Source organism: Lactuca sativa, chromosome 3, assembly GCF_002870075.4.
Source record: "Lactuca sativa cultivar Salinas chromosome 3, Lsat_Salinas_v11, whole genome shotgun sequence".
NCBI classification, from domain to species: Eukaryota; Viridiplantae; Streptophyta; class Magnoliopsida; order Asterales; family Asteraceae; genus Lactuca; species Lactuca sativa.
The window spans coordinates 5,438,668-5,457,146 of NC_056625.2; the positions used below are offsets into that span (position 1 = coordinate 5,438,668).

An 18,479-nucleotide genomic window follows, 5' to 3' on the forward strand; every position below is an offset into this window, starting at 1 on the left:
CTCGCGCAACCAAAACTCACATTTGGAGAACTTGGCGTACAAGCTCTCCCTCCTCAGGGTCTCCAATACCTCTCTCAGATGCTCCTCATGCTCCTCCTGAGTCTTGGAATAAACCAAGATGTCATCAATGAAAACTATCACAGACCGATCCAACATCGGTCTACACACGCGGTTCATGAGGTCCATGAACGCGGCAGGAGCATTGGTGAGCCCAAACGGCATCACTACGAACTCATAATGGCCATAACACGTCCGAAATGAGGTTTTCTGAATATCCTCCTCTCTAACCCTCATCTGATGATAGCCTGAACGCAAATCGATCTTCGAGAACCAAGATGCTCCCTGCAACTGATCAAAGAGGTCATCAATCCTCGGGAGTGGGTAACGGTTCTTCACCGTTACCTTATTCAGCTCCCAGTAGTCTATACACATCCGGTGCGACCCATCCTTCTTCCTCACAAACAGGATCGGGGCTCCCCAGGGTGAACTGCTCGGACGAATAAATCCCTTGTCTAGTAGCTCCTGCAGTTGCGTAGACAACTCCTGCATCTCGGGAGGAGCCAACCGATAGGGTGCCTTGGCTATCGGAGCTGCACCAGAAACTAGGTCGATCTTGAACTCTACCTGACACTCCGGAGCTATTCCAGGGAGCTCCTCCGGGAACACATCAGCGTAGTCTCGCACCACTGGAACCTCGCTCATCGTCGCCTTACCCGTCTCCCGGGTATCCATAACATAAGCAACATACCCCGCGCAACCCTGCTGGAGGTAGCGCCTAGCCCTCGTTGCTGAACATACTACAGGTCCACGCTGTGGCCTCTCGCCATGGACCACCAAATCTCCCCCACTCGGGGTCCTGATCCGCACTAGCTGCTGTGCGCAATCTATAACCGCCCCATTAGGGCTCAACCAATCCATGCCTATAATTACCTTGTTCCCCCACAACGGGATGGGAACATCCACCAAATAGCGTTCCTCGAAAAGCCTCAGGACACAATCCCTAAATACAGATGATGCTCGCACCGATCGATCGTCGGCGATCTCTACCTCTAAAGGGCAATCCAACATGCCTAAAGACTCAATAAACCTCTTGCTAAGCGCAAGGGAAACAAATGATCGGGTGGCACCCGAATCGAACAACACCTGGACAGGAATATTGTTCACATGGAACGATCCTAATGCATATACACAGAGCACATATCAATAACATAACATCATAAAAATAAAGTAGAGGGAAAGAATCATACCCGTCACCACATCGGATGCGGCGCGTGCCTCCTCTTCCGTTAGCTGGAATGCCCGGCTCCTCACCACTGGAGCCTCTGCCTTGCCCTGCCGGCCATCTGTGATCTGCAGGGTAGCTGGAGCCGACGCCCTAACCGACGCTGATGCTGTCAACTGAGGGCAATTGGCCTTCTTGTGGCCCCTCTGGTTGCAGTGAAAACACAGCAACTCCGATGTCTGAATAGCTGAAACAGGAGTAGTACAATCCCTACTAAAGTGCCCTGCCTTGCCGCACTTGTAGCAGCCTTCTGATCCCATCCTACATGCTCCCTCATGCGTCCTGCCGCATTTCCTGCAGCGGCCCAGCCCTCCTTGGCCTTTCGGCCTCCCATCTGATCCTCTGGGCTTCTTCCCCGAAGCCCCAACCACCTGTCCCGCTTCTACTTTCCTCTTCCGAATGTGCTCCAAATCAATCTCCCTTTCCCTCGCCCTGGCAATCATGGAATCCAGGGTAGGGCAAGCTGAAAAGCTAACATGCTCCCAGATGTCAGCCCATAGCATGTCATGATAACGGTTCCTCCTCATATCCTCATCACCCACATACTGGGGCACCAACAGTGCCCTCTCCCGGAACTTGGCGGTGATCTCCGCCACAGTCTCCGTCGTCTGCCTCATGTCTAAGAACTCACTGGCCAGCTGCTGAAGCTTGACAGCTGGCGCGAACTCCGCCCTGAACCTGGTCACAAAGTTCGACCAAGTCATAGCCTCGACAGCCGAGGCTCCCAATGAGTCCTCCACGGACTCCTAGCAATCCCTAGCTCGATCTTGTAAACACCCCGCTGCGAACCTCACCTTCGACCCCTCAGGGCAGAAGCTAATCATCTGTGCAGACTCAATGTCGGGAATCCATCGTCTGGCAGCTATGGGATCCTTCGCCCCGTGAAAATCCGGCGCACCACTGCCCCAAAAGTCCTTGAAGGACAGCATGCGAGATCCCGACTGGCCAGATGCCATGTCGTTCCTGAATGCCTGGAGGCGATCCTCCATAAGCTCCAATATCCCTTCCTTGATCGACCCGAAGATGATGGGGGTCGACTCAAGGATGCCTCTGGTGATCTCAGACGCGATGAACTCGCGTAGCCTCTCATCCACTGGCTTGGAACCTGATCCTGAACCTGATCCTTCTCCTGCACTGCCAACTGTTGGCCTCGAACGTAGCACCACCATTCTGAAATACAAAGGAAATGACAACTGTTAGCGATACTGATACCTCTGGAGGGATCATAATTACTACAAGTTTCCTAGTCTTATCTTGGCATTCCTCGATTCGGGTACCGATCCTCTGCTTTCAATAGTATGGACCCATACTACCTTCCACATCTATCCGTACCTTCTCCAAGGACTGCCTTGACTCCACCAGGTCCCTTTCACTACCACTGATCTCTGCTACTCCTATCCTAGGCTTACCCTAGGAAACCTCTGACTTCACCCAAACTAGTACTCAGCTGCTGAAGGCCTCTTGGTGATGCCAATTAGCCATTACCTGGATACAATCACATGTGACGAGGCTCGGATAATCCTTCGAGTAAGGGACTCATACCTACCATGGTTAGGACTTAAATAAGAGCTACACAATAGGGTCAAATACAACACTCTGAGATTATTCAACCCTGATCACATGTGACTTAATCGTATTCACCTAATAGCTAACTCCCACCACGCCAAAGCCCATATAGCACAAAGCAAACAACATTTGGACATAAAGGAAATAATCTCAAGCAACTCTATCCTCTTAGAGAGAAACTGAACTAGCATTCAATGCTAAACTCGCACTATCAGGCATAACCTAAACAGGCCATCATAATGTTGTCTACTCAATTCTAGCATGCAACTTTTCGCACACTGAAGCACATAAAGCAGGCACATAAGGCATCACTCCTAGATCCTTAGTCCTGTTCTAGCATGTTGTTCTACTGAAACTGGTAAGCATAATATAAACTCGTATGGGTACTTTGGGGAATACATACTTGAGCTTGGCCGGTCGCGCACATCACACACTTCGTTCTTTCTTAAAACCCTTTACTAGCCTTTTAGAAAACGTTTCTTTTTCCAAAATCTTTTAATTCCTCGATTTGAGTTCAGACACCCCCAAAGGCGTGTCCTAATCCCTCAAACCAGGGCTCTGATACCAACTTGTAACGTCCCAAAAATACGAGCCAAAATTTTCGTTTTTTTTAAAACATGTATTTAGCAAAACTTTTAGAAATAATTCATTCAACAACCATTTCATTTCACCAAAAGATGTTGCATGTCAGAAAACATTTTCATAATCATAAGAATATCAGAGTACAATCTCCCAGGTAGATCTCATAATGCGGAATGCAAACAGGTGTGTGTGTGTGTGTGATGTACCGCTACCGCGCCAGCTCCTTCCCCTTCGACGAAGAGGTACCTGAAACCAAAACTGAAAACTGTAAGCACGAAGCTTAGTGAGTTCCCCCATAATACCTCATACCATACAAGCATACAACATACAGCTAGGAGATACAGGCCTTGCCCACACTCATGAAGATACGGGCCTTGCCCACACTCCGCTAGCCGAGGGATACGGGCCTCGCCCACACTACACTATCTGGGAGGTACGGGCCTCGCCCACACTCCACTCTCGGAGAGATACGGGCCTTGCCCACACTCAGCCGTTAACCCATAATATACAAGTATCACGCAGACAACAAGTATAGACAACTATATCATACATGCATATATCATAATCAACTCAACCAAGAGATACGGGCTCGGCCCACACTCTAGTACTAACATCTTGTCTACACGGGCCGGCCTTGGTGCCTTAGACCCGTTCCTACTGAAAGGAAACTCACCTAAAGATAATTATTGATCTGCGTGGGAACTGACTGCCTGCTGCTACTGCCGCTCCGAAGATCTTCCGGCTATAATTCCCACAAAACCCTTAGTCAAATACTACTAACCGATTGCAGGGTAAATTGACCATTTACCCTTACAAATCAAGAGTCAAGTCCTAGTCAACTGCCAGTTGACCAGACTCGCCGAGTTGGCTAGCCAACTCGCCGAGTCCCTCTCCCTTAACCTGACCATAAGTCCGCCTCTACTCGTCGAGTTAAGCGTAGACTCGACGAGTTTTCCTCCTATACCCAGGGCCAATAGTCCTTCATCCTACTCGCCGAGTTGTATGAACAACTCGTCGAGTTCATCTTCATCTGAAAAACACTCTAAGCTGTGACTCGCCGAGTTGTATGAACAACTCGCCGAGTTGTTCTTGAGACAAGAAGATTGCCATGAACTCGCCGAGTCATGGCATTGACTCGCCGAGTGACTTCATGAGTGAGTTTGGCTTCCGACCCACTGAGTCGTACCCTATGACTCGCCACTCCAACTCGCAACACAAAAAAAGGGGGAACAACCCGGGGACTCGCGACCCGACTCGCCGAGTCAGATGAACGACTCGCCGAGTCTGCCTCATGCAAAAACTATACACGCAATTTTGCTTGAATCCAGTCCATGCCATTCATAGATCTGGGTTCCTAGGGCCTGGTTTACACGTAAACTTTCCAACTTTACGTGTAGATAATCACCAATGAAGGTTTTAGGGCTCAAAGTGCACCAAAAGGGGTAGATCTTGGACTTTCATGCAATAAGATTCCATAAAGGCAGTAGATCCAAGCTCCAGGGACTAAATCATGCCTAGATCTAAAGGCTAACAACCTATTACAACCCACCAAGCACATACAATCTTGAAGAATGGCTCAAAAAGGGCTTTCATGAAGCTATTAGGGACTACAAGCTTGAAAACAGAGGGGAAACGAATTATACCTCAAGGAAAACGTTGAGATGTCACAAAAATGCTTGGCCTCCTTCTCCTCTTCTTGATCTACTCTTCTTTCTCCTCAAAAACTTCAAGAACACATAAAAAAACACTTTAATCTCACAAGGGATGAGGGAAAAACGATGATGGGAGCTCTGAGAGTGAATGGGGGCGAGCTTGGGGCGGAAATGAGGGTTTAAATAGGGTGCAAACCCTTGAAATTTAGGGTTTCAACAGACAGCGGTGACTCGCCGAGTTCAAGGCTAAAATGACAAATACTTAGATAAGTTTTACGTACCAGGAACCAGGTGCTACAGTATTAATCATTAGTTGTGTTGAATATGAGATGTTTGTATATATATATATATATATATATATATATATATATATATATATATATATATATATATATATATATTATGTATTTGTATTATTTCTTAATGTAGCTTGTTGTGTTAGATGTGGTTTGTATAATTTTAGTAAACACTACATTTTATTGTTTCTTTTATTTTTTTTTTTTGTATTAACAATACGTATTTTAAATAAAATTTTAGATGTCTACTTTAGCAATTATTAATTAATATCGTTACATGGTATATATTTGAAATTTTCATGGTATACAATGTAAATATATCCACTTCATGGAGATTTTACGGTAATATCATAGGGCATCCCGGTTACTTTCGCCCAAGGCATCAAATACCTTTGGACCGGCCCTGCTGGTTCCGATTCTGGTTTTTGTTAGGTTTTCGATTTGGGAACCAGTCTTCGATAAATAGCAATGTATTTTGGGGTTGCGGTTTCGGTTTATGCCCGATTATTGAACGTGATTATAAGAGCGAAGGTCTATAACATGAATGAAAAACGGTTATGTTTTTTATATACATATACATAAATTTGCCTTACATCCACTCTCTCCCCTCCCCCCCCCCCCCCCCCCCCCCCCCCCCAAAGCTGCCGAACACCTTGATCTCCTGCTCTCTACAGTACACGATACTCATGATATCTGATAAATAAGATTTGTTATATTTCTATAAGAATAAATGAATAATAAATTGTTTATAACAAAACAAAATGGTATGGGAACAGAAAAAAAATACATGGGAAGTTGAGGAAATATGGAATTCCAAGGTGTTTTAGTGTGATAAGAAGATTTAAAGTGGATCGAGTAATTAAGGGCAGGTGTCATTTCTGTTGTATCTTTGTGAAGTACTAGTGAGTTGACCTTGATAAGTCAAAATTCTAACCTTGAGATTTACTTGGGAACCATCATGAATTCATGATTTGTCTTTTACTTAAGATTTAAACTTCATCCGACATTATATTGACCACCTTTGACCATGCATGATATTTGTTACTAAAATATAATAACTTACCATAAACATAATTAATTCTTTAGTGGTTGATTTGCATGTAAAAGTATATATGAAATTGAATAGTTGATTTCTTGATGGTTATAATTGACAGAAAGAGCAGGAAAGTGAGAAGAAAGAGCACTTTAGTCTGGTTTCAGTGATGGAGTTTCCATGCGATGATGATGAAGATGAGATTATTTCACCTTTCCAACAATTATATGCGGAAGGTTTGACTCTATACATATTTTTTGTAATTTATATAGATAGAAAACAATAACATAATTACATAAAACGTTTCATCTTAACATATTTTTTCTATCCGGTCCGGTTCCCGGTTTTGGGCCGGTTCCAATGACCGGTTCTTACCGGGTCCCAGTTCCAAAAATTGATGAAATTTTAGTATCGGTCCCGGCCCGATCAGTTCCCCGATCCATATGCTCATCCCTATTCTTAGCGATTGCTTTATTTAATATTCGAGAGGTAATACTTTACTTTTTTTTTAACAGGGTGTTGCTGCCGCACTTGCTATTTACTTTGCAACACAAAGGGGTCATTATTATATTATAGCATACTACAACATATTTGTGTATTTGTAAATGGGCGAAACGTAGACAATAGCAACATACTTTACTTCCACACAAAACCGACACCTTCCAACCCCGCAACACGGGGTCACCTTTCTAGTTGATATGAATTGTGAATCGCTCGTTCAATGTAGCAGTTGGATTTATGCGAGTGGTTGGAAAAGTTATTTGAAATACTAAAACATACAAATAAATAATCATACTATTTTATTGCAAAAGTAAACTAATTGATGTGTGCTCGTAGCCTTTTAAAATAAACAACATTTAGCTAGACAGAAAGATTCCTTTAGTTACATCGCTTGCTGCAAATATATGCTGTTTGTTTCTTTTTAAATGGTGGAAACTTTGATACAGAAGTTTTGACCGATTTTTATTGTTTTATCATTCTTTTTGCATTTGCCCTTGCTGTTAGAAAATAATATCTAATATATATATTTTTTTATTTTTGAATTATTTTTGTCACTTTATTAAATTCTTTCAAATTATATCTAAAATGAATAACCAGTTTGAAACTCATTAATAAATTTAGAAATAATAAATAAATTTGGAACTCAATCTAAAAATAAAAAGAACAAATTCGAAAAACATGAACACATTCAAATTTTCAAACCATACATGGATTTTGAAACTACAAAAAATAATAAATAATAAAAATAAAAATAAAAATAAAAAATCAAAGAGTTTCTAACCAAACAATATCATGTGTTGTCATTCCTCTTTGATTTTGAGGGTTTAAATAGTGTTGTTGACATAAATGAAATTAAAAAGTAGATTAAATTTATTGTTAAAAAAAACAAATGTGTTCGAAAATTCAAACCACTTCTAAAAAAAGTTTCAAACTTGCCCAGTGTCAGCAAAAAACAATTTCAATAATTGCAGTTTTCGAAATTCATGGTTATTTCATAAAGACAAAATTGCAAAAATGGTCCCTGTGGTATGCATTTTTTCTGAGGTTTAGTCTAAACCTCGATTTTTTTGGCTTCATGGTCCTTTTGAGCTAATTTCATTATAGAATTGGTCATCGACAAATTTGAAAAGACTACTTTGCCCTTTTAATTTGTTTTTTCCATTTACTTAAATATATGTTTCTTTTATTTAAATATAAATGTTAAATGAAATCAAGAAGGGGACCTACCCCTCTCTCTCTCTCTCTCTCTCTCTCTCTCTCTCTCTTCAAAACTCAAGAACACAAAGATACTTTAACTTTTATGGATTTGTTCTTCAAAACACACACACACACACACACACACTTAAGAACACATAGACACTCTTATAAACACATACACACTCAAGAATACTCCTGAAATCTTTCTAGAAATGAAAACCACACACTCAAATCACTGATGGTCACACGGAAGGGTATGTCTTGATTTTCTTGGGGTGATCTGGTGCGATTTTGATAAAAGAGTGAGTGGGTCTAAGAGTTGGGTCTCGAATTTGATGCTACCATAAGCCACATCTCATCTCCACCACCAAGAGACATCAACATCAAAACCCTCTTGTGAATTTGACACCTTCAGAAAACCCCTCGAAAAACCACCATCTTTATCGCTGCCACCATGAGTCGTTTGCATCTCCGTCACCAAGGGTTGTAAGTTTTAGATCTCAAGAAGGGGAAGTGGTGGGTCTTGATTTTCTTGAGTTCATTTGGTGTGGTTTTGACAGAAAAAGGAGTGGGTGTAGGAGCTGTATTTTTTTTTTCTCTCATGGTTGAAGCTTTGAACAGAAAAGGGAGAATCTACAGAGTTTTTTTCTGATGCATATACCCACATAAAGGAGAAGTTGGCAGGTTCTTTCCTTTATAGTGTCTTCAACATTTTTGTATCTAAGTTTGTGTTCATCTTTTATCCATAAATGAAATTGATCTTCAATATCCGAGTGGTGAGAGGATTTAATCATAAAAAATAGTGAGGAATTACACCTCCTACATATGATCTTTAGTGGTGAGGGAGGGGTCTTTTGGCTACTGGTGGGGATGACGAGCAATTGATCGTACAAAGCTTGATTTCTAATTATATTGTTGGTGGTTGGAAGGAGGGACGGTTGTGAGGAGCCGATAGGTGAGGGTGTTGAAGATGATGATGGTCATTATATCTTCTTAGAGAGAGAGAGAGAGAGAGAGAGAGAGAGAGAGAGAGAGAGAGAGAGAGAGAGAGAGAGAGAGAAGGTGAGTCCCCTTCTTGATTTGATTTAACATTTATATTTAAATAAAAGAAAAAATATATTTAAGTAAATGGAAAAAACAAATTAAAAGGGCAAAGTAGTCTTTTCAAGTTTATCAGGGACCAATTCTACAATGAAACTAATCCAAAAGGACTATGAAGCCAAAAAAAGTCGAGGTTTAGATTAAACCTTAGAAAAAATGCATACCACAAGGACCATTTTTGCAGTTTTGTCTTTCATAAATTTCAAACTTGTTTGGTTATTATGAAAGAGATCTTCTTTATGTTGGTGATGATTTTAAAGAATTCGTGTTCGAAGTGGTAACTCTATTTATGGTGATGTCGACTTAATTCTCAAAAATGACTTTGAAAATCCTACGAATATGTCAAGCAATTTCTCATGAAGAACATATTTGAAACATGTAAATGTTTAAAGAAACAGTTTTTATTATATCATTTTGCACAAACAAAAGCATGTTATGTTCTGTTTTTGGTGGTATGCACACATTTTTTTTTGCGAAAATCATGATCATATTATGTTTTGAAATTGATGAATATGTTCAAAATGGATGAACTTTTTAAAAATATTTTTTCCTTCTATTAATATCTTGTTTTAGATAAAAGTATGTTTGTTGTTTATGCTGGAGAGATTATAAAAACAAGAGAGCAAAGGAGTGAAATATTCATATTAATGGCATGATGACAAAAAGGAGTTACAAGTCGTGCATGATCTGTTTGTTGACGTTCTTTGCCAATCTAGGCGCTAAGATTATATTTCAGCAAGAGATCGTACCATCCAACCTACGTCTCGTCCAAGAAGATGTAGCTATTCATCTGTATGATCAGGAAGGCTCTAGATAGGATGCGAAGACACTTGAAAAACAATAAGATTTTTCTATCTTTTGTTTCAACAATCTTTTTAATTAAGTGAAACTGTCTCAGACTAATATTCACGTGAATGATTGTCGTACAACAGCAGGTGGAAATTCCTTCTTATTTTTTGGAGTAACCGATATAGATTATATGAGAAGTTATATTATGTAATGAAACCTTCTAATGAATAAAAATATGAGATTAATGTAAATCAAATAATATGATGGTTTTATTCCTTTTAACCCGTGCTATTAATATGATGACTAATTGATAGGATATGAAGGCACTTGAAGGCTCTAGATATGATGCGAAGGCACTTAAAAAACAATAAGATTTTTCTATCTTATAACCACCAAATGATGAAATTGCGACCTTCACAGACCACCTTATTATTTTGGTGGTTATACGGGTCTTTTTTTTCTTTTGTTATTTCTTGCAAAATGTTTAGGAAATTATCCAAAATTTTATTTTTCTTTATTTTTAAGCAATTTGTTTTTTTTAACGACAAATCTAACTTACTTCTACTAAACTAGTCTTAATACCACTTATTTCTCGAACCAGACTTGAACCCTCAATCTCACAGAGGGATCGAGAACAACACCTAGTACCGTTGGACTAGAAGTCTTTTAGTTTATTCAACTTGTTAATTTTACTTTTTTATAATTTTGTATTATATATGACTTAATAATAAATTAAAAAAATAAAAATGAGGAATTAAAAATATATATGTATATAAATAATATATCAATATTACACTCTATTTATAAGGAATTAAAAATCATGATTTTGATATATCTACTCTAATAAATAAAAATCATTTTTTCATATGTTAGGTTCTTAAGCAATTAGACACTTCTCATTTTCTGATTTATTTGTATAATTTAAATATCTACTTGTCAGTTTATTCTTTTTTTTTTTCAATTTTATTAAAATTTCACCTGGTATTTAAAGGTTAAATGGATCGTGGACTGATATTTAATTTGGCAGTTACCATGTATGAAGGAGATTATGGGTTTATAAAATGGTAGCCTTTTGAAATGCCATGAAATTAGCAATAATTCATTAACATATCAACGAGAAATTAGGAGCTTAAAATTTGAATCGGATCACCAAGCCTTCTGTCGACTTCATACATAAGGCAGTAAAACGTTCTCACTTAAACAGTTTTAGAGTATTGTTTCAAGAAATTCAGGTCTGTTTTCTCTCCTAATTGTTTTCAATATCTTATATCATTACTTATGATATCTCAGTTACGATAATAAGGTCTGGAATTTATCAGAATCCCGAGAAGAAAATTGAAAGTATAGAGATGTGACTGTGAATTATGGAGAAGGTCAAGGGATCTGTCCATCCAATTTTGTTTTATGATTTCATGTCATTTTTTTGTGTTTCTATACACTATAAATTCAATGCATGGTTTTCTATTTGGCTATTAACAAGTCATATATGAAATATGAAGTAGCTGGAGCAAATCTATAAAGGGAAATTTCAAGACTAAGTAAAAGAGATAGCACGACTTCGAAATAGAGTACTGGAATTTTGGTTGTAAAGCTTAGTTACAAAGTTTTTAAAATTGATCTTGTATTTTCTTAAATCTGATGTTAGCATATGCATATTAGGGTATGTGTGCAAGTCTAAAGCTTTATTCATTTAAAAAGTTTCCAGTTGTCCAAAAGAAGAGTTTGTATATTGGTATGGATAGATTTGATACCAGTGGAGAACAGATGTTGTCATGAGAATGTTTCTTTACAGATGGTATGCAATTGTTGAATATAAAACTATAGTTTACAAGAATTATTTTATCATGTTTCTCACCTGATACGCACTTATGTTATCCCCTCGAATCAGTTGATTTTGTAGTCCTTCATTGGCTACATTTCATACAATTGTGAGCATAGTTCTAAATGCAAGAACTAGCAATGTACTTTCCATATAACTATGAGTGTGGGGCTGTTGGATATATAAATCTTTGTTTGACGATTATTACATCATTTAGTGTTCCTCGGATAAGATATATTGGGTAACTCAAAATATGTTTGGTAAATGTTTCTGAGCATGGTAATTTGTATGTTGTTGGAAGAAAATTATCTTCATGTTGATTATAATCACTCATAAGAAAAGTCTAGGTTTAAAATGAAAGCACATTGCTAGCCTCGATGGGATAATAGGCGAATACTTTTTTTAGAGGATATCATAAAATTTGGTTTAAATGCAAAAAATACCAATGTGATTTCATTATTGTTTATGTATGACATGCTGTTTATTTCAAGAATGTATTTATAATGAAAGTACAATGCTAACTTGGTTGGGATAATGAGGGAGTGCTTTTTCTGGAATGTAACATCTTTGCTATTTAGATTTTGTCCTTTTAACTTATTTTGGTTTTTAGTTAAGAATAACTATGCATTTTATTTTAAATCAATTTCGAATTACAGAAAAGGTGCAAAGGTACAAGTATTGAAAGAAATCTTGTTTACAATGAGTTCTCAATCGCTAGGTAAACATGCTTAGAGATGGAAGCTGTTTTTCTTGAAGATATATCTCATGAAGCTATAATTGTTAACATATTAAAAACTTACTATTAAATGATACAAAGGTTAAATATTAAAAAATTATAATAATTGTTAGTTAATATTCTAATATTTGTAATCATTGACATTATTCCTTAATGCAAGGATGCATTTGAAATGAACCAAGCAATCTACTTTTGTATATTAACAAGGAGTCGAGTATTAGTTTAAACAAAAACTATGTTCTCCAAGTAAATTAGATTTTTGGTCCCAAGTAAAAAATATCCTCCACCCACTGAAAATTGTAAAAAAAACAAACCTACATTATTATTTTGTTACCGTGAAAAATGTTTTTTTTTTTGGAAAGACAAACTAACTTATTCCTAAATGCCCAAAAAAGATAAAAGTAAACAAATTTGAAACCATTTATGTCATTATCATAGATACTGCATGGACTTGGTTTTGGCTTATGACAATTTCGCTATATTATCCCCTTAACATCTTTGAAACCATTTTTTCTTTAACACTTTTGGTCCTTAAAAAAGGTCGTTGAAGTGCCTAACTTAATATTCGACTTTAACTGTTAATAAAAGAGTAAATTACACGGATGGTCGCTATGGTTTGGGGTAATTTGCGTGTTTGGTTCCTAACTTATTTTTTTAACTCGGAAGGTCCCTACTGTTTGTTTTTGTTACGCGCTTGGTCTCTATCTTACCTAAAAATACTATTATTTAAATAGAGAAAAATTATGGGGTAGGTAAGGTAAGGTGAAGGGGATGAGGTTGGTGGTGTGTTTATTTAAATAAATTAAAAAATCAAGAGCAAATTAAGTTTTTTAGGTAAAACAGGGACCAAACGTGTAACAAAAACAAACAGTAGGGACCTTCCGAGTTAAAAAAATAAGTTAGGGACCAAACGTGCAAATTACCCTAAACCACAAGGACCATTCGTGTAATTTACTCTTAATAAAATGAAACCAAATCCACCAATTAAACATCGCACTTCATAAAAACTAAATCTATTGTTATACCATCAACTCTTTTTACATGAAATTGTTATTACCTCTTTAAACGGTAAAGTATCTAATTGACACATTATCCTATTACTCGGAAAATTAATTAATTTTACGTATTAAACATTGATATAAGATGAAGACACACGTAATTGTTTTATTTTTTTGAAATAAAACTATGACAAGTTTTTATACAAAAACCAAATTTAGTCCCAATTAGAGCAATGTACTTTCAAAGTACATTGTTATAATTTAGATCCCCTAAGTTTTGTTCATCGAAAATCATCTTGATGAACATGTTGTGTTTAACGATATTAATTTTAAATTTTTGTTGCAAAATATATCTCTTTAAGAAATTCAAAAATGTTTTGATTCTTTGCCTTAACAACTACCATTATTCTTAGCTTTCAACAAAATTTTCAAATCAACAATTGTTTAGAAAATGAAGTCGGTTAATTATTGAGAAGGCCAAGGGAAAAATATTCAAACACATTGGTGAGTCTGAGTTAGACAAGATGATGCAGAGCAATGATATGCATAAAAACCCATAATTTTAATCTAAAATAGCAACCAACTATATGTGAGATTTGATTTTGCCTTGCATTATATTTATATGTATTATGAAGTTCAAGTATATGTCATAATGTTGTTGTTATTATTATTATTATTATTATTATTATTATTATTATTATTATTATTATGTTTTGTGATAACAATAAATAAGAGTCAAGAATAATTGGTATCAAATGTGAGGTTGTTTTTGAGACAACCAGTGTTTATTTGTAGACAGCAGTGTTAAAAGAAGATATGGATTAGAAATGTTAATTTTAGACAATGACCATAAACTTAGTCATATGATATTTAATATTGTATTCAAATAAGTCTTTGGAAATTCGTGATTAAAGGTAATTCTTTAAAATATGTTGTTCGATTTTTTTATTAGTATTGATTGTAATACTTACTTATTCATAATTTCAATGGTATTTCTTTCCAAAATTTTACTTTAAAAATGTTTGATCTTTAGACTTTAATATTTAACTTTTTTTTAATTAAACTCATGTATTATTACGGGTCTCACAATTAGTTTTTACAATTTTATAATATATATGATTTAATAATAAATTTTAAAAAAATAAAAAAAATGGAAAACCGTACAATGAAATATTCTTGTGTGGGTGGATTCACCACACCACCTCTCACCCAATGAGTGTGGTGTTCACCGCATCATGAGGTATCCATCTAAGCCTCCTGTCTATTGCAATGAAAGGATACCCTATTGTCTACAACATATGTATACACCCAGGATGTCTCATGTTCGAATCTCCAACTTAACATTTTTTTCCCATTTCTTTTATAAAACATTGTGATGTCAACAAAAAAAGGCTAATAATATTGAATTGGAAAAATAAAATAAAATGAGTAATACTGTATTAAAAGTTTAAAAATACCAAAAACGCACTTAAGCTAAAAGTGTAAAAAATTTCAAATTAAGGGTTTCATGGGAGTTACACTTTAAGAAGGCTGTAAACTAGTGATAAAAATGTAAGAATCTTAATAAAAATTATGCTTTAAATCGGACAAAAAATATAAGATGAAACCGCTAAAAGTCACAAAATTAAAATTTTCTTAACAATATCCTTTTTGTATTTTTGCTGGCCAGCATCCTGTGGTTGACAAGAATGAAGATCCTTGGGTCGGCATTGAGGCCCCTTTTTAACATACGTTATCTCTAACTTTTAATCCACACACCTACTCATTCTTGATCGTTTTCAATCTTACTTCTCTGCTACTTATCGCAGTGATGTTCAAATTAATCAACTCCGCCGTATCTGACGCCTGCTCACGGTGGTGGGGAAGCGCCAAGGGCGCCGACGAAGAAGTCATTAGCACCGTTCTCATCATCGCTGCTATGCTTTCTATATTCTGGCTTGTGTGGATGTTGATATCAAAGGACACCCACCCGCCACTGCCGCCCGGCCCACGATCTCTGCCACTCGTCGGAAACCTCCTGTCTCTTGATCCTGAGCTCCACTCCTACTTCGCCACTCTCGCAAAGACCTACGGTCCGATTTCCAGGCTCTGGCTCGGTAAAAAACTGGGAATCCTGATCACCTCCCCGGCCTTGGCCCGTGAAGTTCTTAAGCTCAACGACACCACCTTCGCCAACAGAGATATTCCGGTTGCTGGCGTGGAGGCGGCGTATGGTGGAAACGACATTGTCTGGTCACCATATGGCGATCAATGGCGGATGTTGAGAAAGATTGTTGTTCGTGAAATGCTTAGCAACCAAACTTTGGATTCCGTTTACTCTCTCCGGCGGAGAGAGATCCGTAACACCGTGAATTACTTGTACAACCGGGCCGGATCGCCGGTCAACGTAGGTGAACAGATGTTCTTGACCGTGTTGAATGTGATTACCGGTATGCTGTGGGGCGGCACCGTGAAGGCGGAGGATAGGGAGAGCCTTGGAGCGGAGTTCCGGCAAGTGATCAACGAGATGACCGGATACTTAGGGATGCCGAACTTGTCTGACTTTTATCCGGGTCTGGCCAGGTTTGATCTTCAGGGAGTTCAAAAAAATATGAAAGTGTTGGCGAAAAGATTCGACGGAATGTTTGAGACGATGATTGCTCAAAGGAGGAAGATGAGTGGCGATGAAAACAAAGACTTTTTACAGTTCTTGTTGCAGCGTGAAGACGACAAAGATTCCAAAACACCATTCACAATGTTACATCTGAAAGCCTTGCTCATGGTAAATGCTCGAGTGATTAAAACTTTCTATGATTCGATAACTATAAAAACCGAATCTAAACTGGATAACCTCACCTTTTAATTATTACACTATTTGACTTAATTTTTATGTAAATTTGGAAACTTTCCAGGATATGGTGGTGGGAGGGACGGATACGACATCAAATACCGTCGAGTTTGCACTGGCTGAGATGATGAACCAACCGGAAATACTGAAAAAGGCACAACAAGAATTAGAGACGGTGGTCGGAAAAGACAACATAGTGGAAGAATCCCACATCAACAAACTGCCATATCTATACGCCATCATGAAAGAAGTTCTTCGTTTACACCCAACACTTCCGCTGTTGGTCCCACATTGCCCAAGTGAGTCGTGTGTAATCGGTGGCTACATGGTTCCAAAAGGTGCTCGAGTGTTCATCAACGCCTGGGCAATACATAGAGACCCGACCATTTGGGAAAACCCATCGGAGTTCAGTCCTGAAAGGTTCTTGGTTAACGAGTGGGATTATAGTGGCAATGACTTCAATTATTTTCCATTTGGTTCTGGCCGGAGGATATGTGCAGGGACTGCAATGGCGGAGCGAATGTTTATGCTTTTGCTTGCATCGCTTATTCATTCTTTTGACTGGGAATTGGCTCCCGGAGAGAAGCATGATCTATCTGAAAAGTTTGGGATTGTGTTGAAGAAGAAGGTTACTCTCATGGCAATTCCCACACCAAGATTCTCAAGCTCGACTATGTACGAGTGACATAATAATTAAGTTGTATACGGGCTAACACTTGCAAGTCATACATGATGTTCAATCTAAAGTACTGTTAATATCCTTGCAAGCAGTAACATATACCTTTTATACTATCTTCAAGATCAATATACTATTGTTTGGGATGTTAAAGAAATTGAGACCACCTATATTTTGTGAAACATGGGTACCAAATCTTAGCATTTCATCAAATTTGATCTTGTGGCTTATAAAAAACAAATTACACTAATTAATCTAAATGATTAGTTAATTAGGGGCAGATTAGTCTCTATGTTAAATATAATATCACTACCAGATCCAATACACAATTAGCGTCATATTCACGTCGTCCTCAAGAACATCTTCATCTACTTCGTTTCTTCTACCAAAACTATCACTCCTATGTCATCAACATTCCTTAATCTTCTCGTGTAATCAATCTTCAATCTCCTTAAATCTTCACTTATTTCAACCATATCATCATCTAATTTTGAGATTGATTGATGTATCCTATGTAAATCATAGCTTCTAAATTCATGATTTTTGTGTTTTTCGAATTCATCTTCTTCATTCTTCTACATCTGCAATTGATAATCGGATTGATTGGGGTTGAAATTCATCTATCCACATCTGGGGGTTGATTTCATCTATCGACATCTGGGGTGATCACCAGATAGAGGTTATTTTCAACAATATACTTCATCAAATCACATATATCACCGTCAAAATCTAATCGATTTTTAGCACCATAATCATCCACTTTCAACAAAGAGGGTTAGTTTTTCTTCGTTGATCTTTAATTTCAACAATTCTTCATCAAATCACAAACGTTTAGTTGTTTTACATCTATTTTGAGCACTTTCTAGATTCAATTTCTATTTATCAGATTTATGATCCTTACAATTTGTCAAGGTTTGACTTTGAGTACTTTTAAGGTTTGATTTTCAATACTTTTCAAGCAATGTGTTTTGTAAAATTGACAAGGTATGTGCAAAGTAATTATTCTTATTCAACAAATTCACTTAAACTATACATGCATTTTACATGTTTGATGAAAGTCCTAAATGAAAAAAGAGTCAAATGTATCACCCCTTCTCATGACTAAATTCTTCTTTAAGAATATGAGTATATTTCCAAAATATGAGTCATAATTAGTGAAAAATAATGCATTGTTGACTTTGTTCTTATAATAATTGACATCATTATTATGTTAAATGTTTTTCATTTTTCTTTTATCTGATCTTTTATAGAAACCAATCTTTAATACAATGACATGGTTTTGTTTAAATCTTATTTTGTAATGAAATTCTTCTGATTATATCAATCGTATATTGTTACCCATATGTCATTACATTGTGTGAGTATCTATCAGAGATTTATCATAATTAAGGAAATCACTAGTTCGATATGGACATGAAACCTTG

At 37.2% G+C, this 18,479-nt stretch overlaps 1 protein-coding gene across 1 annotated transcript; it reads left to right on the plus strand.

The window, feature by feature from the left end:
- The first annotated feature begins 15,281 nt into the window (after positions 1 to 15,281).
- On the plus strand, positions 15,282 to 17,212 carry LOC111877660 (labd-13Z-ene-9,15,16-triol synthase, chloroplastic). Its single transcript, XM_023874176.3, has 2 exons — positions 15,282 to 16,313; positions 16,444 to 17,212. The coding sequence occupies exons 1-2, from the start codon at positions 15,363 to 15,365 to the stop codon at positions 17,062 to 17,064; spliced, it is 1,572 nt and encodes a 523-aa protein (XP_023729944.1). The 5' UTR covers positions 15,282 to 15,362; the 3' UTR covers positions 17,065 to 17,212.
- The last annotated feature ends 1,267 nt before the right edge of the window (positions 17,213 to 18,479 follow it).

What these genes read in the sequence shown, in the direction of transcription:
- LOC111877660 (XM_023874176.3), top strand. Translation starts at nt 15,363, where the DNA reads ATGTTCAAATTAATCAACTCCGCCGTATCTGACGCCTGCTCACGGTGG. An exon ending in ATCTGAAAGCCTTGCTCATG is followed by an intron (nt 16,314 to 16,443) that starts GTAAATGCTCGA and finishes GAAACTTTCCAG; the next exon opens with GATATGGTGGTGGGAGGGAC.